Raw genomic sequence first — 25,799 nt, 5'->3', positions numbered from 1 at the left:
TCAAGGCTATGGGCCGAGTGCTGGTAAATGGGATTAGATAGGTAGGTCAGGTGTTTCTCACATGTCGGTGCAGACTCGATGGGCTGAAGGGCCTCTTCTGCACTGTGTGATTCTGTGATTCTGTAAACATCTCCACCTTTCTTTTATCCCTTAAGACACACCCTATTTCTTTCCCATGTTACATTGGGTCACCACAATGCAAGTCCAACATCTTTCTTATCAACCATCATTTTGACAAGCTTTCAGTCATCTGGAGTAATATCAAATTATATGGCTCTTGTTATCGTGGCCAGATTTTTAAAAGTCAAACCTGGAACATACTGAAAAGGCCTTGGAAAAGCGGGGCTCTATGATCATTGACATGTTGGATGACCAATGGCAGGAATCTGGGGGAGGAGCAGTTGAAGTTAAGAGGTCATGTGATTACATCTCTTGGAATATGTCCAGCCAGAGTTGATTACTCCTTTGAGACACTTAATTATTGAAGACAGCAGTTACAAATCACAGACTTTTGTTTCAATGTCATTTCTGCCTCATTTTCTTTTAAAAAAAAGAACCAAGGTTGGTCACAAGATCCCAGCCAAGATCCTCTATTCTACCCTAGCTTTACTGTGCAATGCACAATGGTAAGACCAATTTCCATTTAAAAGCCTCATTTATTTTAATTTGCACACTGGGTTCTAACAGTAGACATTTTCAGCCATTAGCAGGATATGGTTCAGAGGGACCAGGGCACGCGTTAAGAAACTGGAAGGAGCGAGTGGCAATGATGAAAAGAAAACTGAGCATGTGGGAGCAACGTTCCCTCTACATTGCAGGTAAGAACCTGGTAATCAGGTGTGAGGCACTCTCGATGTTGCTGTACAGGTCTGGCCCATTCCCCACTCCTGCGCAGTGGCGATCATCCGAGCCATCTTTCGCTTTATCTGGAGGACAAAAGTGGATCGTGTTCACAGGGACACAATGTACAAACTTCTTGGTAAAGGAGGAAAAAATGTGCCCAACATCGCCCTCATCCTGATGGCCACCTTTGTGTATGGCTGCATCAAGCTGTGCATAGACCCTCAGTACGCAAATACCAAGTGTCACTACGTGCTGAGGTTCTACCTGTCCCCAGTGTTACGAAGGATGGGTCTGACCATGCTGCCGTGGAACGCTCCAAGTAGTTGGATCACCTGTCCCTCGTGGAAAAATTTATGTAGAGAAACACCTTTGACCACAAGTACATCAAGCAGTGGTCCGCACGTAACATCCTAGAGGCCCTGCGGGAAAAGGAGATGGTGGATCCTGTGGGATGGTTCCCTGAGCAAACTGTCAGTCATTTGGCAGAATACCTCATCACCAGAACTTTCCAACAAGCACCAAGATGTAGCTTGGCTGGTGGTGAGAAAGGCCCTCTCCGTCAGATCCTTCCTACACGCTAGGAGTCTCGCCTCTGCACATTGCCCTTGAGGTGGCTGTGGTGGGGAAGAGACCGTTGTTCACCTCCTCGTGGAGTGTGCCTTTGCAAAGGAGGTCTGGAGAGAGAAACTTTTGTTGAGGTTCATCCCGAGCAGTTCTGTGACACAGGACTCTGTGCTCTACAGGCTGTTCCCAGGGACACATACCGAGACAAACATCAACTGCAGCTGGAGGACCATTAGCTCAGTGAAAGGTGCTCTTTGGTCTGCCCGAAACTTGTTGGTCTTCCAGTGCAAAGAGTTGTCCCCGACCGAGTGTTGCAGACTGGCACATTCCAAGGTCCAGGACTATGTGCTGAAGGATGCACTAAAGTTTGGGCAGCTGCCACAAAGGCGCAATGGGAAAAAGTCACTGTCTGAGACCTTTCTGCCATAGTGCACCAAGGGCTGGGAATGGTTTAGACCCCTTGGGTTGTATGACTCACATTGAATGTATGCAGTGAATATTACGTGTATCACAATTGTATTGAAGCACCTCAGAATGCAACATGATCTATGCCGATAACTTGAATACTATTGCACTGTCTGACTGACTGTAATGACCATGTTGAAATGTCTGTAATGTTCATTGATTGTATTGAAGCACCTCATGATCTATGTGGAAAACTGGAATACGATTACACTTTTTGTGATGGCCATTTTGAAATGTTTTGTAATGTTCAAATGATCTTATGAATAAAGTATATTTTTCCAAAAGAAATTCAGCCAGTAGCTAAATTTTAAACTAGCGAACGTCTCTCAAGTGTGTGCGATTTTGTTTGCACTCAGAACTGCAAGTAAAAAGCAAACAATCTTTCAATAGGAAGTTTGGTTAAACATGCCACAGCTCAACTGAACTTGCCTGGCCACCTTCCTCAGCGTTGATTGGTGGGTAACCGATGGACACCGTCTGACTACCTCGCAAGTGCAGCTTGTGGTTGGCGGACATTGCTGTCAATCTTCTTTCCTCACCCAGAAGCCAATTCCCTTCCAGCTTCCAGTGCCGGCTAGGAGGATTTCTGTGCGTGGGGTAGCGTCCCAGCACAATCTCTTGAAAGGCACTGCAATTCCCATGGCGTAATGCAGCGAATGAGGATTGGTTTGGGTTTGCCAACAGTAAATGGAACGTGAGGGGAGCTGAAAACTGGGACATTTGAGTAGTTTGGAGAAAACGATTGGGATATCGGGGCTTTTAGTGAAAACCCAGGATTGTCCCAAGATCAAAAACAAAAATCGCGGAAAAACTCAGCAGGTCTGACAGCATCTGTGCAGAGAAAGACAGAGTTAACGTTTCGAGATGGTATGACTTCTTCAGAACAGGATTGTCCCAGGATGTCTGGTCACCCAAGGCTGCGTGTCAAGTTCTGTCCTATCATGCACCTGCAAAGCACCTTGGGGTGTTTTATTAAGTTAAAGTTGCTGTATAAATACAATTTGTTGTTGTATTAGCCAACGATTTAATTTGCATATTATACCTTCCAGAGGAAATGTTTTCGGTCAGTCCTCAGCCACCCCATGTCCAGGTGAGGCACTCATCTGTCCACGTGCTCAACAGCCACTGCTCGAACTTCCGGTGACGTCACCCCGGGCGAGTCTGCCAGTCAACTTGTTGCATGAAAGACTAAACGGGTGCGATTCAGGTATATTTATTTTTCTTTACGGCCATAAGAAGGAAAACGAAACTGCCAAACATCAATGTTAAGCGATAATAGGTGACCTGAAACCATGAACCGTCCGATATTCAGAATGTGGGAAACGAGGCAAGACCATCTCGAGCGTCGTGTGGTGCGGCTGCAGAGCATGCTCCAGGGCGCGCGGCTCCTTCAAACCGCCACCACGCGCCCCGACAGTCAAAGACTAGAGCCCAAACTGCCCCTTCACCCGGCCCCCCAAACCCCCCTCCCACCTTTTCACACCTCCCTCCCGTCAGCCCTTCACACCTCCCTCCCGTCAGTCTTTCATAACCCCCGCTCCCGTCAGCCCTTCGTCGTCCCCGCCTCCTGTCAGACCTTCGTCCCCCCCACTCCCGTCACCCCTTCCTGCCCACCCCCCCCCCCCCCCCCCCCCCCGCCTTCCCAAGCTGTCCCAGTACAGCTGCAACACTGGCATCTAGCCGGCAATGTACAAAATTACTGAGGTATGTCCTGTACACTAAAATCAGGACAAATCCAACCCAGCCAATTACCACCCCTTCAGTCTACCCTTGACCATCAAGAAAGTGATGGAAGGGGTCATCAATGGTGCTATCAAGCTCAGTTTGGGTTCCACCATGGTCACTCAGCTGCTGACCTCATTACAGCCTTGGTTCAAACATGGACAAAAGAGCTGAACTCAAGAGGTCGGGTGAGAATGACTGACTTTGAGATCAAGGCAGCATTTGACTGAGTATGGCACCAAGGAGCCCTAGCAAAACTGGAGCCAATGTGAATCAGGGGGAAAACTTTTTGCTGGTTGGGGTCATACCTAGCACAAAAGGAGATGGTTATGGTTGTTGGAGGTCAGTCATCTCAGCTCCAGGACTTCACTGCAGGAGTTCCTCAGGGTAGTGTCCTCGGCCCAACCATCTTCAGCTGCTTCATCAATTTGCGATTCCTCAGATACAGTCCATGTCCAAATGCAGCAAGACCTGGACAATATCCAGGCTTGGGCTGACAAGTGGCAAGTAACATTCGTGCAACACCAGTGTCAGGCAATGACCATCTCCAACAAGAGAGAATCTAACCATCGCCCCATGACATTCGATGGCATTACCATCACTAAATCCCCATATCAACATCCTGGGGAGTTACCATTGACCAGAAACTGAACTGGACTGCCTACATAAATATTATGACTGCAAGAACAGGTCAGAAGCTAGGAATCCTGCAACGAGTAACTCGCCTCTTGACTCCCCAAAGCCTGTCCATCATCTACAAGGCACAAGTCAGGAGTGCAATGGAATACTCTCCTGGATGAGTGCAGCTCCAACAACACTCAAGAAGCTTAACACCATCTAGGACAAAGCAGCCTGCTTGATTGGCACCCCTTCCACAAACATTCATTCCCTCCACCACTGACGTACAGTGGTGCCACACTGTGTGGCGGTACACCGTGTGTATTGTCTACAAGATGCACTGCAGGAACTGACCAAGGCTCCTTAAGAGAGCACCTTCCACATCCATGAACACTACCATCTAGAAGGACAAGGGTAGCAGATACATGGGAACCTCACCACTTGGAGGTTCCCCTCCAAGCAACTCACCATCCTGACTTGGAAATATATTGCCGCTCCTTCACTGTTACTGAGTCAAAATCCTGGAACTCCCTTCCTAACTCCCTTCCTAACACCACTTTGGTTGTACCTACACCACATGGACTGCAGCGGTTCATGAAAGCAGCTCATCGTCACCTTCTCAAGTGCAATTAAGGATGGGCAATAAATGCTGACCTAGCCAGCAAAGCCCACATCTCATGAATTAATTTTTAAAAAACTTACACACCCACTCATTCCCTCACCCCCTCTCACCCCTACCACTCCTCTCCCTCGACCCCTTCCTCCCCATATGCCACCACCCCTTTCCTCCCCCCATCCCCCCACACCCCCTTCTCCCCTGGATCTGTTTGGATTTTTAATAAACAACTGTGTGGTTTTGAATTTATATTATCTCACGTAGTTTTTTGTTATTTCTAGCTCATGAACTTGACCCCCTCTTTCTTTTGGGTAAGGGTACATTACTGAGGAATTATTCCCAGACCCTAATAATATCCAGGATGGCATAATCTGGTGGAAAAAGGATATCCGGTGGATGGTTCTTCCCTCTTGGGGGTGCAGGGTGAACGCTTTCCTTTGAGGAGAGATAGATCAGTCCTTCCCACCCATTTAGTGGCTTTATTATCTGTCTTTCTCAAAATAAACTTGAGGGGAATCATCTCAGATTGTCCCAATAAGGGCTTTAGGATTAAACTTCACCACAATGTCGTTGCCGTACCTTAAACACAAGATAAATTGTGGCATCCCAAGGAACATCTTTTGGGAGTGGATTTTATTTGCCATTTCCATTTTGACACATGAAATGGAAAACATTGTTTCTGTGGCAGTTGTAGGACGGTGAGCTTTCTTTTTGTATGAATAGGATATTACAGACAGAAGAAACATTAGCAACAAGCTCCCAATGAAGAAGTAATTAAATTGAATTTGATTTCTGGAGAAAAAAGATGAATTGGCTAGACACTGATGGCATTCGCAAATGCACAGTTGAGCTTCCATATTTGAAATTGTTTCATAAGTGAAAACTTATGGGGAAAGTCTTAATTAACTGAATTAAATTTGTTGAAAATGTTTGGAATCTGAACTTTTTTTTTAAATTACAGGATATGATGATGATGGCTTTCAGTTCCTCTGGCCAGAACTTGGTTCCAATTTCTGATCTTCATCCAAACTCAGCACGTCCTGTAGGTGCTAATTGCATTCAAAGAGGATCTTAAACAAAGTTAGATCTTAAATATTTGCTTGATATGATTTGTTTATCAGTTTTGCAAAGATTTGTCAGAGGTTTTTTTTTTAAGCTTGATCCAAATCTGTCCCCATTTCCTGCTTCTGGTACCAAGAGGGAGCTGTAGAATTTCATAACTTTAGATCACTTTTATTGTGGAACGCTCATCACAAACTGGGAACAATAATGAAAGAGAAGAAACAAACTGCAATTTTTCTCCACTATTGGATGCTCTCTGCTACTTACAATCTCCAACTCTCCCATATTCTAGCCAGAATGTGTACACATATGTTTGCAAGTTAGAATTTCATCTTGTAGAAAAGGACGAGTTGTCTCTTTGCCTTATATTAAAACATAAGTCACTTTCCTGTGGCATTGTTCATGGAGTCAAGTCTTCAGATGAAGCAGGAATAAAGGCAAGGATGATTGGACCAGGGCATGCTTTTATAATGTAGCCCTCATTTTCATCACACATTCTCTCATTTTTACATTTGCAGTTTTTATTCTTATGTTTACATTTTTGTGGAAACTGGTTTTGAATTCTTGCTTCTATTGAAAGGATGTTGTAATTACAGCTTGGATAAGTTTATGTAAGCAGTTTCCATCCTAAATGTAGCTACAGGAATTTCTAGTGGGAAAAGTTGACAGGAAGTATATTGACCTCAAAGGAATGGAAAATTGGACAGAATGTATACCATGTGGCTGATCCACAAGCATCTTTTTTCCACCTGCAACCAAAGTGAAAATTACCCCAAGATTTTTAACATTATGCAAATAATGTGCTTCTATGACAGTATTTAGATGTTCAGTTATACACCATCAATCTGAGACTGGTATCTACAGAGTGATATACACCTAACAAAGCTAGAATCATGCTGTTGGTTAAGACTCTTTGCCAGGAGAAACCTTGCTGCATCTGTCCCTTGAACTGGTGACCTGAGCTCTGCTTCCTCAGAGATTATTTTAAATATTTGAAGAATGGGTAGTAATGGGTCTGCTTGCTCATAATATTAAAAAGACTTTGGTACTAAATTTTAAAGAATCCCAGGAGACCCAAGGGACCAGGGTTCATATTGATTTGAACATATACTCCATCCAGGTGTCAAAGCCAAATAATACAAGATGGCCTTCTGAAGGTGGGTTTAGCACTGTTTAACTTTAATGCATTTGAGTGCCAGATCAGGATCTGAAACAAGTTATATTGTCAGTTGGGCACTCAGACTGCTTATCCCTGGCACACAAGTGACTGCAATAATGGAACCTGCTAGCAATATATTGGTGTCAGGAGATCCAGAATGGAAACAGGACAGTTTTCCTTAGAGAAAAGAAGGCTGAGAGGAGATTTGATAGAAGTGTTCAAAATCACGAGTGGTCTGGTCAGAATAGATAGGGAGAAACTTTTCCCACTCGTGAAAGGATCAAGTTCGAATGAGAGGGCACAGATTTAAATTAATTGGTCAAAGAAGCAAAGGCAACATGAGGAAAACTTTTTCACACAGCAAGTGGTTAAGATCTGGAATGCAGTGCCTGAGAGTGTGGTGGAGGCAGGTTCAATCAAAGCATTCAAAAGGGAATTAGACTGTTATCTGAAAAGGAAGAATGTGCAGGGTTATGGGAGAAGGCGGGAGAATGGCACTAAGTGAATTGCTCATTCGGAGAGCCGGTTCAGACTCAATAGCTGAATAGCCCCCTGCGCTGCAACAGTTCTGTAATTCTGTGAAACCCACCATTCTTCGAACATACTGCACCGCTAGTCCATATAATGGTTTAACTAACATTCATAGCAAACATTGGATACTTCTATCATTATTCTCATTATGTTATTTTATCCATTTCAGAGTGTAGCTGGAGTAGTGATTGGAAAAATTGATGCTAAAGGATTTCCTGACCGAAAAAGTTAAGTATGCTTATGTTCTTAAAAAAAATTGTATAGAATCACTTCTTGGTTAATTGACAATTTTCCAGTATTTATTTGTAGAATTGCAAAATTCTGGATGTTAAGATTAACCTTGATTCAATATTATATGCACAAGTACTGTCTATGATACTGAAACTGAGAGTTCATTCAGGAGACTGATACTGGATTCAGTGAATGAAAGTGCAAACTACTCCTGTAATGGCAATTTAATAAATACATGCCTTTCTTTGTATGGAGCATATAATGTCCTTGTAAAATATAATAACAAAAAATAAACATTAGCCCTGACCTTTGTGTTCATTAAATTGACAGACAGACTAATTTAATCAGCTTTTACCTTTATGCAGCATTTAATTGGGGTGTCTGTTTATGCATGACATATTACTAAATCTAACATTGGTAGCCTCATTGTGTCTGTGTTTGAATTGTTTATTTTTAAATCACACTTCTTAATGACCCTCTTGTAACTTTAGTTTCAAATTACTGCTGGATGCAGCAATTATGGAAGGTAACTCAATTGAAGAGAAATAAGAATATATTTATATATTTCAAGTAATTCATTCATATCCAGTCTCTGAATTATTGTTCAAGGGGCAGGATATGTGTTATGCTGCCCCCAGTTTTTTCAGTTGACCTTTGGCCTGTTTTGGGGCTAGCTTTAGTGATGTGGCTCTTGTATTTGGGAAGTTGGGGTCTGGTCTAGTGCTGACCTATCTACATTTCCATTGGCCAGGATTTCCCCTCGGCAATTTGGGGGCGGGGCCCGCTCGCCGAGGGGAAAATGACGTCAGGAGGAACCCCCGACGTCATCCCGGTCCCTTTAAATATTCACGAAGGCGGGTGGACAGCGAAATCGGCTGTCCACCTGCCCACCTGTCAATGGCCAATTAAGGCCATTGACAGGCTAATTAACCTTATTAAACACCCTGCCCGGCCAACCTTAAGGCTGGCGGACAGGCCAGGAGCCCCAGCGGCTGCAGATTATTAATGAAACTTCATCCACTGGAGGGATGAAGTTTCATGTCCGTTTTTCAAAAATTTAATAAATTTTATGTGTTTATTATTAACTTGTCCCATCTCATGTGACATTTTCACATGAGGGGGACATGTTAACAAGTTTAATATTTGTCTATTTTTAGAGTTTACTTACCTCTCACGAATCTCCCTGAGACAGGACTTTGCCTCAGGGAGCAGTGCGCGAAAGAGTACACTTTGACAGATGGGGATTCCCTCCACCACCCGCACAGGAAGCGCATAGCGCTTCCTATCGGGCAGGCCGCTGGGCAGGTCTTAATTGGTCTGCCCACTCAAAATGGCGGCAGGCCCCGTTTTGGCGGCAGGGTTCGGCTGCCCGCCCGCCGCCGAGCCGGTGGGGCCGGCCTGCCTAGCGAGGTAAGAATTCTGCCCATTGTTGCATTTTGCCTGTTTTCTTTTGATTTTATTCTCGGTGTAAGTGATGTCACCTTGTTTACTCCAAATATTTATTCCTCCTTGCAGCCCTTGATAATAATGGACAATTTCCCTAATGCTGTTTCCATGACTTTCTATCCTGGTCTAAACAATCCTGCCAATACAGCTGTTAACTTGGTCATTCTTAGGGCTCATGCAATAACAGCTCTTGTTTTGTTAGCTTGGTTCTGTGCCCTCTGATTCAGAGTGTTGTGAGTTCATCTAGCACACTGTAATGTGTTCAAGGTCTCTTCTTGCTATTTCTTTGATGGGGGCTACATTATATGACTAGTGGCAGCCTCAATCTATTTCCTTAGTGAGGACCCACGATGCAACACCGGCAAATTGTCAGTACTCATGATGGATGAGGAAAATGGAACAGCTCACATTGGTAGAGTAGGGAGTAATCTCGAAAGGTTGGGGTTAAGGCATCTTGTTAGAGCAGAGTAGAGGGAGCTTTGCTCATTATGGTTATCTGTTTGTGCTACACCTGACGTAGCAGTGTACAGTAAATGCTTTTATGTTGAAAAACTGCAGCCAACACTAAATGCGTGGTCTTTCATTGTGCACTGGTTCAGCAATATAAATTTGCTGACTTAGCTTGTTGTGCCAGAAGCAGAGACCCATTTTGAAAATACTTCAATAATTAACATGTAGAACTATATTCAAAAGTTTCTTCAGAATTAGCCCGTATAAAAATGGACAGCTTCTCTGTCTTAATTGAAACAATTCTACCACTAGTACAATATGTTTAGGTAAATGTAAGTATAACATTCAAATTATAAAATGCTGCTCATTATTTTCCTATATGTGCAATTGGCTCCAAAAATCTCTATTAAAGCTCTTGAAATAAATATATTTTGTTTAAAGCTGGATTGGTTGGTTGCCATTTAAAGACTCACTGGTTTATTCTTTGGAGTAATATGACATGTTTACTAATTTTCTCTGCTGAAGCTCCCCCTTAGTGCCTATTGACACTGTGTTAAGTTCCTCTAATTGCTCATCACTTGTTATATTTTAGTTTGAACAGCACACAAACCAATCTGATAAACAGAACTTGTGCTGCACTGCAGCACCGATGTTACAAACTCCCATGGCACTGAGTTATATTAACTGAAAAGAGAAAAGAAATTAAGGGAGAACCTTCCAATTCAAAACACTTCCCTCTCCTGTCTAAGTAAAACGTGTTTGAAATTATATTCTCTTAGAGACAATCTTATATTTATTTCTCTTTTAAACCATATGGATTATCATCATTTTCAGTCTTCTGTCTGTGCAAGCAGCTTTTCTACCTTTGTCAGCAATATGTGCATCTACAATGGCCATCACAGGGCAGGATCTGGGTCAATTCAGAATGCAAATAGACAGGCAATTAAAGTAATAAATGTTGCTGAACGTTAAGGGAATGTCATTCTCAGCAGTCTTGTGCATCCCCTAGTGGATATTTCAGAGAAGCATTGCCAGAGGTCTGGGAGCAGATCAGCCTGGGGCAACCAAAGGATTTTAAAACAAATCAACGAAACTCAATTTCAAATAATATTTTTAAAAGTAATCAGCTACTGTAAATATTAGAAATTAATACTTTATTTCAATTAACATAATTTGAGGATTTTTATGGGAGTATTCCTATTGCAGCGTTGAGCATTAAATGTGTTTCTACAACAGAAAATATAAACGTACTTAGGGAGCAAAATTACTAAACAATGACCCTATGACACATTCATTATTGTGTCACAGCTTTATAATACACAATGCTAAAAATTTACAGAAACTGTAGGGCTTACACAAAATGGAAAGCTAACATATTTTGAGAAATTATAGCAAATGTGAGAAAATGGTTACACTGCAGATTAATAGCTATTAATCTGCAGTGTAACCATTTCCTTCACATTTGCTATAATTTCTCAAAATATGTTAGCTTTCCATTTTCTGTAAGCCCTACAGTTTCTGTAAATTTTTAGCATTGCGTATTCTGGTTTCTATTGATTCCAGTATTACAACAAAATAATCTGTTGACATCAGTTTAAGAAATTCAAAATACTATTTATTTTAGTTTATTAACATTTAGGTCATTTAGTTTTATTTGTTTTCAAAAATAAAAACTACGAACAGAATTTAGTTAAAATACATTTTCTGTCATCATAACTGAGGCTCTATTACGATAATAGACCTGTTGATTGTGAACCTCGCCCTGACTTTTCCTTACTGTGGTTAGCTCATAGTCAATAAAGGAGTGCTTACCTGGGTAATTTAAAACCCTCTTTATAAATTTGCAAAAACAAGGTTTGACTGTATGGAACAAATATATCATTGTGCTGATGTCATTGCTCATGTTAAGTCTGAGGGTCTGCTATTTTGTAGTGACAGAAGCATTATACCATGTAAACCATCTAAACTCAGCCATAGAGCTTTAGTATGCAAGTGATGCTTGTCTGTGCACTCACTCAGAAACTGGGCTCCAGATCATTGTCGACTCCTCCGAAGTATATGAGAAAATAGGCTTTCACTAAAACACCTGGAAGCTAAAGTCCTCTTCCAAACAGCTCCCACAGCAAAGTACCTCCCCCCATCATTTAAGATCAACAGCAAGTTCCTGGAAAATGTGGACCATTTTCTGTATCTTGGGAGCCTCCTCTTGACGAAGGCAGACATGGATGACAAAATTTATCATCGCCTCTAATGTGTCAACTCAGTCTTCGGCGAACTGAGGAAAAGAACCCGAGGCTAAGATCATGGTTTACCAGGCAGCAATGATCCCTAAACGTTTCAGAGACTTAGATGACCTACAGCAGGTACCTCAAAGCACTGGAGAAGTACTACCAGCTGTGCCTTCACAAGACCCTACAAATCTGATGGCAAGAAATGTGGTCCAACAGCAGCAACCTCTCCCAAGCCAACTTTCCCAGCATTAATGTGCCAATCCCTCAAAAGCAGTTCCTCTGGGCAGTATATATCGTTCGTATGGCTAATACCAGACTCCTGAAGCAACTGCTTTACTTGGAACTCAGTCACAGGAGCTAACTCCCAGGAAGACAGCAAAAACAATTTAGAGATCAAACATACCCAGCGACTCATGGCAAACCCTGGTTTGTGATCAGCCTGGAGAAGGCTCATTCAGGAAGGCATTGAATACATTGAGAGACTTCATCGGGAAAATGCAGAGGTGAAGTTGAGACATCAGAGGGAGCGCACAAACCTCTGAACAACTCAGCCACCCAACCCTTCAAGCACCACCTGCCCCATACGTGACAGAGTCTACAAATCGTGCATTGCACTTATCAGCCATTCCAGAACCCATCGAACCAGCGTGGAAGCATGTCATCCCCGATCCCGAAGGACTGCCTAAGAAGAAGAAGACCATATAATGCAAAATGTATTATTCTGCAAACATTAGCCTGATGTCCATTATAGGCCACAAGGTTAACTTGCTGTAAATAGGCACATTCTGATAATATTTGTTAAGGTGTTTAAAATCATGAATGGATAAGATAGAGAAAATAGAAATATCCAGGGCCAGATTTTCAGTGCAGGGTCAGGAACCCAGCGCTCAAATGAATTCCGGGTCCCGACTGTGTGGCTGAGCTGCTTCCCACTCACAATACAATCTTCAAAATCAAATTGCTTAATTGGTCAGGAAGCAAACTTGGCACCCAATTAGAGGCGCCAAAACTGGCACCAGCAGTTGCAGGTGGCAGCCATGTTGGGGGCTGCTGCTGCCTTGCTAGTTTGAGCAGGGAGCTCCTCGACAGGCCAGGATGCCGAATGAAGTGAACAGTGGCCTTGCGCAAGAAGGTAAGACCAGTGCTCATGGTGACTCTAGTTGGCTCCATAGGTTCCCCTCAAATCCATTTCCAAAGAAATTTATGTGCCCTGCAGCAGACCCAACAACTGTGCACTAACTAATGTGCACAAAACTGTTTGGGCTCGCTGGAAAAAAATTTGAAAATTTCATTCCGTTCCCCTTAAGTTGTTATGGAGCTTAAGGGATCATTAACTGGAGGTGAGCACCTTCTTGTTCTCTTCCCATTACCAGTCCATTGAAAATTTGGAACTGTCCCAGAGGTATCGGGATGCCAACACAAGTCCTGGGATCACGATTTTCAAAGCTGCGCTGCATCAGGTCCCGACCCTTTGTAAATCCCATCCCTAATGTTCGAGGATCTAGCTATAAGATTATGGGCACAATTTTGCTCTTGGTGGGCGGGCGGGCCCCACCGGCTCGGTGGCAGGCGGGCAGCCAAACTCCTCCGCCAAAATGGGGTCCGCCGCCATTTTGAGTGGGTGGGCCAATTAAGGCCCACCCAGCGGCCTGCCCGACAGGAAACACTATGTGCTTCCTGCGCGGGGGGTGGGGAGGGGGAGGGATTCCCCATCTGTCAAAGTGCCCTCTTTCGCGCATGCGCGGGAAAGAGCGCACTGCTCCCTGAGACCAAGTGCAGTCTCAGGGAGATTACTGACAGGTTAAAAAAAAACTCCAAAAATAGAAAAATATTAAAATTATTAGCATGTCCCCCTCGTGACAATGTCACACGAGATGGGACACGTTAATAAGAAACACATAAACTTTATGAAACTTTTTAAAAACGGACATGAAATCTCATCCCACCAGTGGATGAAGTTTCATGTATTATCAGGAGCCCACTGGGGCTCCTGGCTTGCCCGCCAGCCTTGAGGTTGGATGGGCAGGGTCTTTAACAATCTTAATTAGCCTGTCAATGGCCGTAATTGGCCATTGACAGGTCGGCGGGCGGACAGCTGATTTCGCTGTCCGCCCGCCTTCCTGAAAATTTAAAGGGACCGGGATGACGTCAGGGGTTCCTCCCAACGTCATCCCACGTCATTTTCCCGTTGGCGAGTGGGCCCCGCCCTCAAATCGCTGACGGGGAAATCCTGGCCTATGTGTATAAATTTCGGACAGAATGAAGAAACCTTTTTTTACACAGAATATTGAGACTGTAGAATACACTCCAAGTTAGTGATAGAAGCAGAGATCATTTCAACATTTCAGAACAGTCAAGGTAGATGGTTGAACCAAAGGTGGGGAAAGGGAATATCATAACAGGGTGGGCATATGGGATTAGGATTACTGCTCCTGTGAAGAATAAACACCAACGTGGACTGGTTGCATTGAATGTGTTGTATATGTGTTGTAATTATTATTTAATCAGGATAATTAACAGTTAATGGGGAAGCTTTTCTCTAGAAGAACTGGTGCTTGTAAATCCCAGGGTCCTTCCGAAGGTCAGGAGAAACCCAGCAGCAGATAGTTACTTTCTCTTTATTCTTTTTAATAAATTGTAAGACCAAAGTTTTAAATTTATAATTCAGATGTACATTAGATTTTTACTGATAGCAATATTAAAAAATATTATTTTAGAAGTACAAATACATACAATTTGTTAACTTTTTGTTTACTTCCTTAGACATTGGAACAGAAAGATACACTTTTACTTTCACAATTCGAGATTGTCCAATTTACTTCATCAATGTAGTTTCCTGGGGGAGAGAAGAATACGTAAGGGGACTTTCTAACAGTTTCAGAATTGGGGATTGTGGTACGTTTTAAGAAACTGATCTTTTATTTAAAAAGACTTCAAAAACAGAAATATTTCCTAAGAAATGTACTTTTCGTGTGTATTCAATGTCACGTAATATTTTGGAGAAAATGTGCGTCATTGAAAAAATTTGTTAACTGCATGCATATTCATTTTTGATAAATTGGCTCATTCCAAGCAAATATTTTGCTTAAAAATCTGTCTTACTCAACTCTGTGAACTTTTTGTTAATTAGGTGATTATAAATGCTGATGATTTTTTAGGTTTATATTATCTGACCCTTCTCTCCCCCCACCACTGCGCCCCCACCTTAAACCAGCATATATTTCACCCCTCTCCTAACTTTACTCAGTTCTGCTGAAGGGTCATGAGGACTCGAAACGTCAACTCTTTTCTTCTCCGCCGATGCTGCCAGACCTGCTGAGTTTTTCCAGGTAATTCTGTTTTTGTTTTGGATTTCCAGCATCCACAGTAGTTTTTTATTTTTATCACTGATGTAAAGTCTCCTGGTCAGAAAAGATGGGCTTGGATGACTTAGCCTGTGGGTTTGTCTGAAGCCCGTTATCTCCTGTTGAGCAGGGATTAGCAACATTTAAACTCTTGGATGCTAATCTCAGGAAATAGAATCGTGCAAAATAATTTAATTGATGCAGTGCACTGTTTGCAGGATGCAAACCAGATAGACTTGTTTGAATTCTATCATATTTACAAAGCTTTTATCCTCTTCTATATCCTTATGTTCATGTAACAAGTTTCTTTTGCTGAGCTTAAGTAAAGAAAATTTAATTCCCAGACACCATATTAAGTGATGATTATTAGAGCATTTCTTAAATTTTTTGTCAAGCTGGTTGCTTATGTAGTCTGAAACATTTCTGCTTCATTTATTAAGAAAATCTATCTTTGGAATAGAAAACATAGTCTCCTATAAAAGGAATCTAATATGGCAGCTCTTTCTGAGACTTGATTTAAAATTATGGAATGAATAGATTGAAATATCAACTTTCTGTTATCTTAAATGTGTGGACAGGATATTAGACTTAATTTAGAAGAGGGGTACTGCAAAAAATGTCTTGAATTGTTTTCACAATATTCCTATTCTGGGAAGTTAAATGTGTATCATGTTTTAACTGCTCTCTTTATTGCTAATTTACGTTTATTTTACTCCTCTTTAATTCTTAGAGATTTTTCAGTTGTATTAACACAACTTTGTTCTTGTATCTGCTATTAGTAAACTTGAGTTTACTACTTGGATGTCTTCAAACAATCCGGATTGACCTACAGCAGGATTTATTTTTCCTCCTCATTTGTTTGATTGCATTTCCCTAGCTTATTATAGTGGTACAGATTCTCAAAAATTTTGCTTCTATGTACTTACCGATAACTTGAAAAATATTTTTTGCTAGTTGTAATTGAAAATCCACTAGTACAGGCCAAAGATACAGAAAAGGAAGAAAGATTCAGTCCATCTACTTCAAGGTATATTCAAAGTCATATCTTCACTATGTAGTTATCATATTAATGCTTGAAGCCTTCTGGTATAATTGAAATTGCTAAATTATTAGTGTCTTAATAGATACAGTTTCTGTTTAAATATAGCTAAACTACATCTGTTACCTTGTCCTCAGCGTACATGGCCGGGTAAGAGATAGGTGCAGGCAGTGATTGAAGGTGGTGGGAGGGACCCAAAAGCCTATAAGAAGACCACAGTTTTGATTGTACATTGGGATGCCCCTTCTTGAATTCACTCTGGCGTGTCAACTCCACAGTGCTGCCTGAAGTGCAAATTCTACATATAATATGCCAGACCTACATTCATTCTTCATGACACATAGCCTTATAAATTATGAAAATTTGAAGACCGGAGCTTGTAAAATGAATTGGCCACCACTGAAAAGTGCAGGTCAAAAAAATTGGTTTTCTTGAAAACTGAATTCTTTTAAAGAGGTGCCTAAGGTAGTCAACAGAGTGTCGATGGATGTTCTTACAGAAGGCATTTAATTAAGCTCCTCATAAGCCACTGTTAGCTAAAGTTGAGGTATGAAATTGAATGCAAATTATTGACCTGGTTAGGAAATTGACTGAGCAGCAGGAGACAGAGAATAAGGACAATGGGCAGGTGCTTTAATTGGCAAGATGTGACTAATGGTGTCCCACAAGGATTTGTGTTGGGACCTCAGTTATTCATCATATTTATTAGTGATGTCAATGATGGGATAGAAAGCCACATATCCAAATTTTCAGATGACATAAACTTAGGACAGTGCATTGTAAGCAGTGTAGATTGTCTACACTGCATAGGAGTATAAAATTACAAAGAGATTGATAGCTTAAGCAAATGGGCAAAATTGTGGCAAATTGATTTCAGTGTAGGCAAAGGTGAGGTCATTCTCTTTGGACCTCAGAACGATAGAACACGGTACCTTCCAAATGGTGAAAAGCTAGAAGTAGTGAAGCCCAAAGAAACTTGACTTGAGGGTCCATGTGCATGAGTCATTAAAATGTAATGGAAAAGTACAGAAAATAATCAAAAAGACTATTGAAATGCTAGCCTTTATATCTAGAAGACTAAAATAGAAAGGAGTAGAAGTTATGCTTCAGCTATACAAAGTCTTGATTAGACCACTCTTGGAGTACTATGAGCAGTTCTAAGCACCATTCCTTAGGAAGGATATATTGGCCTTGGAAGAAGTGCGGAATAGATTTATCAGAATGATACTTGGACTTTAAGGGTTAAATTATACACAAGAAATAGGAGCAGGAGTGGACCATACAGCTCGTTTGAGCCTGCTCCATCATTCAGTACGATCATGGCTGATCTTAGGTTTCAACTCCACTTTCCCGCCCACTCCCCATACCCCCTTTATTCCCTCTGAGAGGCCAAATATCTGTCTATCGCAGCCTTAAATGTAGTCAACAGTGGAGCATCCATAACCCTCTGGGGTAGGAATTCCAAAGATTCACAACCCTTTGAGTGAAGTAATTTCTCCTCATCTCAGTCCTAAATAATAGGCCCCTTATCCTGAGACTGCATTGCTGTGTTTTACATTCCCTTATCAGCGGAAGCAATATCTCAGCATCTACCCTATCAAGACCCTTCAGAATCTCGTATGTTTCAATGAGATCACCTCTCATTCTCAAACTCCAGACAATATAAGCCCAATTTACTCAACATCTCATCATAGGCCAACCCCCTTGTCCCAGGGACCAATTTAGTGAACCTTAATTTGTGTACAGTCTCCAACTGAAGTATACCCTTCCTTAAATATGGACCAAAACTACACACAGTATTTGAGGTGTGGTCTCACCAAAGCCCTGTACAATTGTAGCAAGATGTCCTGTACTCCAATCCCCTTGCAATAAAAGCCAACATGTGATTTGCTTTCCTAATTGCTTGTTGTACCAGAATGCTAACTTCTCGCATTCCTCATACAAGCCCTCCCAAGTATCTCTGAATATCAACATTTACAAATTTCATACCTTTCAAAAAATTCGGCTTTTCTATTTGTATGATCAAAGTGAATAACTTCATATTTCCCCACATTATATGCCATCTTGTTGCCCACTCTCTTAACTTGTCACTTCGTCTCTTACCTTTCCACTTAGCTTTGTACCTAGCTCTTTATGACGAGAAATTACACAAACTAGGGTTGTATTCTCTGAAATTTAGAAAGTTTAAGAGGTGATTTGATTGAAATTTTCAAGATATTAAGGGGAATAATGGGGTAGATAGAGAGAAACTGTTTCCACTGATTGAGAGTCTGGGACCAGGGAGCATAGTCTAAAACTTAGAGCCATGCTTATCAGGAGAGAAATTAGGAAATATTTCTACACGCAAAGGGTAGTGGAAGTTTGGAACTCTGCCACAAATAGAACTTTCTGAATAAGTGTGAAAGTATTGGAAAGGGTATATGTTTCTGGAGATATATATATATATATATATATATATGGATATATGTCTTATATGGACTACCAAAAGGCATTTGCTAAAGCTGTGCTAAAGAGACTGTTGGTTAAAGTTGAAGGCCCTAGAATTGGAAGCAAGTCATTGACCTGGCCAGAAAATTGACTAAACAGCAGGAGACTGAAAGTAGGGGTAATGGGCAGGTACTCTAATTGAAAGGATGTAACTAGGGATGTCACAAATTAAGAGTTGTCAACTTTAAATCTGAGACTGATAGATTTTTGTTAACCAAAGATATTAAGGGATATGGGGCACAGGTGGTCACAGATCAGCCATTATCTCATTGACTGGTGGAACAAGCTCGAAAGGCTAAATGGCCTACTGTCATCCCTATAGGTGAAAGTACTGTCCTCAGGGTTGAGACATTATTGAACTGGGTATAGCATCAAGTAACACTTGCAAAGCTGAGGTCATGGGGTCAACCTTAAGTAGCTGGAATCATACTTAATAAACAAGACGATGGCCATGCTTAAGAGGTCAATCATCTCTGCAGTCCCCAGCCCATCCATCTGCAGCTGTTTCATCAATGACCTTCCATCCATCACAAGGTTCGATTTGCTGACAATGTTGTACTTGTCCACCAAAAACTTCAATAATGAAGGAACCCATGGCAACATACTGCAAGACTTGAATAACACCCAGACTTGTGCTACAAGTGGTAACTTGTCAGCTGTACCTCAATTCAAGTATAATATCTGCACAGGATTGCAAGTTTTTCCCATTAGTCTTCATGTGACTGAACAGGCCAATTCTTGACCTGAATATCTTTGGGTATATGGGGCAGGACATCTCATGAGGCAGTAGGATCCAGAGCACAGGATTTGCTTCATTTTCTTTCCTTCTTTGCTGCCAGTCTGCCTCATCATTAATACATTGGAACTCAAAGTGTGATGCAGCTTGAAGGACATGGCTAATGTGAACAATTGGTAGCAAGCCACCCCTAGTCATGAACGTCAATGCTGCCATACTTCAAAGAGAGGAAGTCTTTGAAACACTTTCTTTGTCCTCTCCTGGAACATTGGCCGTTTGAGAGTTGAAAAAACCAGACCTGATGGGGGAGACAGTTTTCGGCAATCCAGACACAATGTCCAATCCATTGAAGTTAATTTTGCTGGAGTTCTGCCTGAATGTTTGTGGAACTGGCTTCAAGAAGATACTAGCACTTGCTCGACATCTTCCCAATGAATCCAATTGTGGCAGAGCTTTTGCTGATGGAATTTCTCAAGCACTTTTATATGTCACTGCTACACAGTCCAGGAGTCCAGATCTCACTGCTGTACAGGAGTGTTGTGATGACAACTGCTCTGTACACTAGGACTTTTGTTGATTTGTGGAGGTCTTTGTTGTCAAACATTCGCTGCAGTAGTTTGTAGAAGTCTGAGCTGACCCAGTGTTGGATCTCCATCAATGGTGGTTTTTTGAGAAAGGTGGCTGCCAAGGTGCGGGAAGTGCTTAACATATTCCAGAAACTCTCCATCAACATATGTGGGAGGTGGAATATTTGGCTCACCAAGTTTTGTTCCGGCAGCATTCAAGGACAAGCCAAGTTTCATGTGTGCAGAATTGAAAAGATTGAGAGTGGCCTGCAAATCTGGTGCAGAGTGGGCAATGACACTGCAGTCATCCGCAAACTAGATCATGAATATCGATGGTGGTCAGTTTAGTTTTGGCACAGAGGTTGGAGTTTTCCATCCAGACAGTATTTAATACTGATGCCAAAAGGTAATTGATCTTTGATGAGATGAATAGCCACTGTCAGGTACATTGTAAGTAGTATGCCGGCTATCATACAATCTTGCTTGACCCTGGTCTGGATTTTGAAGGTGTGTGTTTCAGATCTCCCTCGCAAGACGGTTGCACTCATATCATCATGAAGCAATCGCAAGATTGTGATGAAGTTTCTTGGACATCCAAAACTTTGGAAGACATTCCACAGAGCTTTGTGATTTTATGAGTCAAATGCTTTGGTTCTTTGTGAATTGCCACCTTGATATGGTGGAGAGGCTTGGAACCCCTTTATTTAACACTGATCAGGCGGAAAACTATCCACTTGCCTGCATATAGTTTTTCTGTCTAAACCTCTAATGGAGGATCCTGCATAACTCCCTCAGCGCAGGAATCCTCACAGAGCGCAGCAAAGAGAATCTGCACAGAAGCCACACACAACTTTTACAGCAGTAGCTGCTGTATTCTGCTGCTGTAAGCGTTTAAAGATCCCCAAGCTTTTTGGTGTGTTAGTGAATGGGTGAGTAAGTAATGTGTAAGTGGGTAGGTGGGCGAGGTAAGTGGGTAATTGGGTAGGATGGCAGGTGGGTTGGAGAGTCAGAGGGGTAGTCAAGAGGTCAAGAGAGTAGTTGGGGATGGTGGGAATAAGTGTGAGTGATGGGGGCGGGGGTTTGGGGTAGTCAGGTATATAGTTACCCAGGAGATAGGCTAGGATTTTTCTGTCTAATATTTCTTAGGTAAGTAAGCCGAAACTGACCAAAGTCTCCAACTCTAACGCAAAGTCGGAGACTTTTTCGGGGGGTCCTGGGGAGCAGGGAAATTGCTCATCAGAAGTTTAAAATTCCTTGACAATTCCCATGGAGTCAGCATGTCAGGTCTTCGTGGGGTCCCGACGTGCATCTTGGGCCATACATCCCTGTCTCCAATGATCCGGAGATTGGAAGATCTGGGCCTACATGTCTGGAGTGCCTCCCAATCTCCTGAGGGAAGAGGAGCTCTCTCTTGTCCAACTCCTGCACCAAGGCCCCCATCATGACACCAGAGAACCTTGGGGCACGTGCTCTTGGCTGTGGAGCCATTTCAGAAGCTTCCTCCTGGAGGCTTCCACTCTTAAAGCAGTTGCAAGCCCTGCAGCAGTCAGAATGCATCTCGGCTTCAAGAGTTAAAAGTCTGGCTTTAAGTGGTGCTACTCGCATGAACTTGGGCCCCCTGCTGAGGCATAGAGCTACTCAGCAGCACATTCAGCACTCAGCTGCACACTGCAAACATAATTAGCAGACAGCATGAAGTTTGAAAGCTGCCTGCATTACTTTTTACAGCTACTGGGACTTCACACATCATGATCCCCATGCCTATTTTCAGGGAGCTATCCAATTTTAAAAAAAATTCTTTCACAGAGTGTGGGCATTACTGGCAAGGCCAACATTTGTTGCCCTTCCCTAATTGCCTTTAAGAAGGTGATGAGCCGCCTTCTTGAAATACTGCAGTCCATCTGGTACAGGTACACCCACAGTGCTGTTAAGAAGGAAGGTCCAGGATTTTGATCCAACAATAGTGAAGGAGCAGCAATATAGTTTCAAGTCAGGAAGGTGTGACTTGGAGGGAAACTTGCAGGTGATGATGTTCCCAAGCATTTGTTGCCCTTGTTCTTCTAGGTGGCAGAGGTCGCGAGTTTGGAGGGTGCTGTCGAAGGAGCCTTGGTGAGTTGCTGCAGTGCATCTTGTAGATGGTACACACTGCTGCCACTATGCATCGGTGGTAGAGGGAGTGAATGTTTAAAGTGGTGAATGGTGTGCCAATCAAGTGGGCTGCTTTGTCCTAGATGGAGCCAAGCTTCTTGAGTGATGTTGGAGCTGCAATCATCCAGGCAAGTGGAGAATCATACTTCTGACTTGAGTCTTATAGATGGTGAACAAGCTTTGGTGAGACAGGAAATGAGTTACTTGCCACAGAATTCCCAGCCTCTGACCTGATTTTGTGGCAACAACATATGTAGTCTAGTCCAGTTAAGTTTCTGGTCAATGGCAACCCCCTAGGACATTTCAAGTGCAGGATTCGGCAATGGTAATGTCAAGAGGGAATGGTTAGATTCTTTCTTTTTAGGGATGGCCTTTGCCTGGCACTTGTGGTGTTAATGTTACTTACCACTTAATTAGCCCAAGCCTGAATGTTGTCCCAGGTCTTGCTACATATGGACACTGACTGCTTCAGTATCTGAGGAGTTGCGAACGGTACGGAACATTCTGCAATCATCAGTGAACATCCCCACTTCTGTCCTTATGATGAAGGGAGGTCATTGATGAAGCAGCTGAAGATGGCTAGGGCTAGGACATTACCTTGATGAATTCCTGCAGTGATGTCTAGGAGCTGAGGTAATTGGCCTACATCAATCACAATCATCTTCCATTTGCTTAGTATAACTATAACCAGTTGGCGACTTTTCCCCTCATTCCCATTGAATTCAATTTTGCTAGGGTTCCTTCATGCTACACTCAGTCAAATGCTGCGTTGATGTCAAGGGCAGTCATTCTTGCCTCTCCCTCATTTATGAGACACCTCTGGACCTACAGAAAGAGGGAGTAAAATACAAGACAGGTATCAAGACAATGGGTAAAATTTTCCCATTCCCACTTTTTCCCAGTGGCAGGAATCATGGAGGGCAGGGGCACTAAATTTGGCATGATGGAAAAGGTCAGTTTCCCACCGGTGGGATATTAGTTTGGAATTTTGTTCTCCCGATTTTGGCAGGTTAAAGGTGGGTTGAGTTCCCCACTGATCCATGTCAGGAACCATATTTGCATTCATTTACATCTCATGAATGCTCATTAAAAGGCCAACTCCCTAGAATTATGTTACCCCTCCAAATTAAGTGCCATGCCAGTAGCTAATTAGAATAATCTGTTTCCCGACTGTAGCTAAGTGGCACGCACCTGGCGAGCTTTAGTTCAGCGACTTCGAGGTCAGTAGACGCTGCTTTCTCCTACCTTAAAGAGTGTTGCTGTGAGATTCCGGGTGGCTGTATCACAAGCTGCGTTAAAGCAGGGCACAGGAAGCAATATCAGCGGGGAGGAGGGGGGACAGAGGCAGGACTCTCTGGGGGGTGGGGTGGAGTGGAATGTAGGAGGTGTGGAACACAGGAGGACGAGGAGACCGAGGCAGGACTCGGGGGAGTAGGGTGGGACACAGGAAGGGAGGGGGAAGACTGAGGCATGAATGGGGGCGATGGGTAGTTTGGAAGACTGGAGTGGCGCAGGGCGACAGAGGCAAGACTAGGGGATGGTCAAGGAATAGAGTGGAGTACCAAGAACCAGTGGGACCCCAGGACGACCCAGATGCCGACAAGGAGGGGCCAAATCCACTAAGATGTTTGGCGGGACCAAGGGCCTACAAAAGATACAGCTCAGACACGGAGATGAGTGAAAGACAGTGCTGCAGGTCCCTTTGCTTGTCTAGGGATGTGGTAGCTTATATTTGCCACATTCTCAAGTGAGGAACTCATGCCACATGGACTTGGAGGGCATCCAATGCCAGTTGCTTTGAAGGTTACTGCCACACTGAACATTTTTTTGCTTGTGGATCCTTCTAGGGCTCCACTGGGGACCTTCTCAGAATCTCTCAATTAGCGACACACAAATGCATAAGGCAGGAGACAGATTGATGATGTACATTTTTTTTAAAACAAATTGATCTAATTTCCAAATGTTTTAACAGAACAGTTGAGAGAATAAAGTACTTAATTACTCAAGATTTTTCTTCTGTTTCAGCTTGATGATGAAATCTTTGATACTAACATTGTTTTTGTTTCATATTTAGTTGCTATAAACTTTTGGTCAGTGAGAACTTTTCAACAGTCAGGATGTGCCATGACCTGGAGCTTGAAACTAGGCTTCTCTCCTTGTTGCATGTACCTGTGAAAGACCCTCAGGATTATTATTCACTTGGAGATATTGTTCATAACGGCCAAAGCCTGAATGGAAACATTATCAATATACTGGCATCAGTTAGATCGGTGAGCTATTTGTAATTAAAATATAATAGATATTTTCTTCTTCCAAGCAGTGTACATTCACCAACGCACAAATCCTATATGAGTTTGTTAGAAGAAAAATTACTTTTCTTTCTAAAACATTCCTCAATTAATGCTAAATGTTAGATTCTGACAATTCTTTTGTACGTTTTTTTAGGAAGTACTCACCTGCATTTTTAATTCATTTTCTTAAATTAGTGGTATAAAAGAAGATTATTTTCATCAACCCTTTTTATTATGGATCTCTGTTCTTATTTTAATTGGTGATTGCCGATGACATCTTCGGAATTGACTTGGAGGCATTAATGAATCTGTGACACAAATTAATATGTACACCTAAAAAAGGAGACTACAGAAAGATCCTGAGTTAGTGACGTTTTCTGTTGACATTATTTCAGCTATTTCACATGCCAGACACAATTCAAGGAGGTCTAATTTATGGAACGATCCTCCAGTGCCTAAAGAATGCCAGAAACACATCCACTGCCATATTGGTTTTGGGTGTTTTTTTTAATTGAATGTTTATTTATTCTCAAATATAAATTAGAATCAGAGCTTCTGGAAAAATCATTTATTCTTTCCTGTCTTGTACCTTTCCTCAAACTTTACTTTGGTTTCCTGCCTGGCTTTGCGTTTCAAACCAGGATCCCTAAAAACATCCTTGTTCACAATGGTCTTATCCAGGGGAATGTTAACTGGTTGGCATCAGGCAGTTGTAGTTATATACTTTCACAAAGGACTTGATCTTGGACCTCTTGGCCACCTTCTTCTTGCCCATTTTGGCAGTGACTTAGTGAACCGTCCCTCATAGCCAGCTTAGATAAATATTATGCCCTTCCATATGTTAATAAGGAGCCTGTTTTAGGACTCAAGCCGGAATGTAACAGGCATTGAGCTTACTGCGTTGAGGGTTACCCAGGTTTGCCCATGGCCTAACCAATGGTTATTAAATGAATCACTGGAGGCTGCGATCAAAAAAGAAAACTTATCTTCATGAGCAGCCAGAAGGGGTTACCAATACCGACCACCATTCACCTATTTCTCAATTGCCTGCCACTGCAATAAGTTTAGAGCTTTGGCTGACAACCTAACCAACCAATCTTGCTGTCCCTGCCGCTGCCCTTGCCCTGCAAGCACCACTGCCCGATTCTCACCCCCAACCTCCACCACCATCCCATTCAACATTCTTCACGAACTATGGATCAAACCAGCAGTCAATTAAATTTTCACCAGAAATGATCACTTCTAAATAT

The 25,799-nt window shown here is 42.4% G+C and overlaps 1 protein-coding gene across 1 annotated transcript in view; it reads left to right on the top strand.

Moving 5' to 3' along the window:
- The first annotated feature begins 5,801 nt into the window (after window positions 1-5,801).
- meiob (meiosis specific with OB-fold) overlaps window positions 5,802-25,799 on the top strand; it is a 59,532-nt gene continuing 39,534 nt past the window's right edge. The window contains exons 1-5 of the mRNA XM_078558655.1: window positions 5,802-5,870; window positions 7,750-7,807; window positions 14,702-14,833; window positions 16,237-16,309; window positions 24,333-24,528. Of these exons, the coding sequence (XP_078414781.1) occupies window positions 5,802-5,870; window positions 7,750-7,807; window positions 14,702-14,833; window positions 16,237-16,309; window positions 24,333-24,528 (528 nt within the window). The remainder of the gene's footprint in view (window positions 5,871-7,749; window positions 7,808-14,701; window positions 14,834-16,236; window positions 16,310-24,332; window positions 24,529-25,799) is intronic.

This window comes from Cetorhinus maximus, chromosome 15 (assembly GCF_964194155.1).
Source record: "Cetorhinus maximus chromosome 15, sCetMax3.hap1.1, whole genome shotgun sequence".
Classification (NCBI taxonomy): domain Eukaryota; kingdom Metazoa; phylum Chordata; class Chondrichthyes; order Lamniformes; family Cetorhinidae; genus Cetorhinus; species Cetorhinus maximus.
Note: the sequence above shows the minus strand (reverse complement) of the source record. Positions and strands in the feature narration are given on the sequence as shown.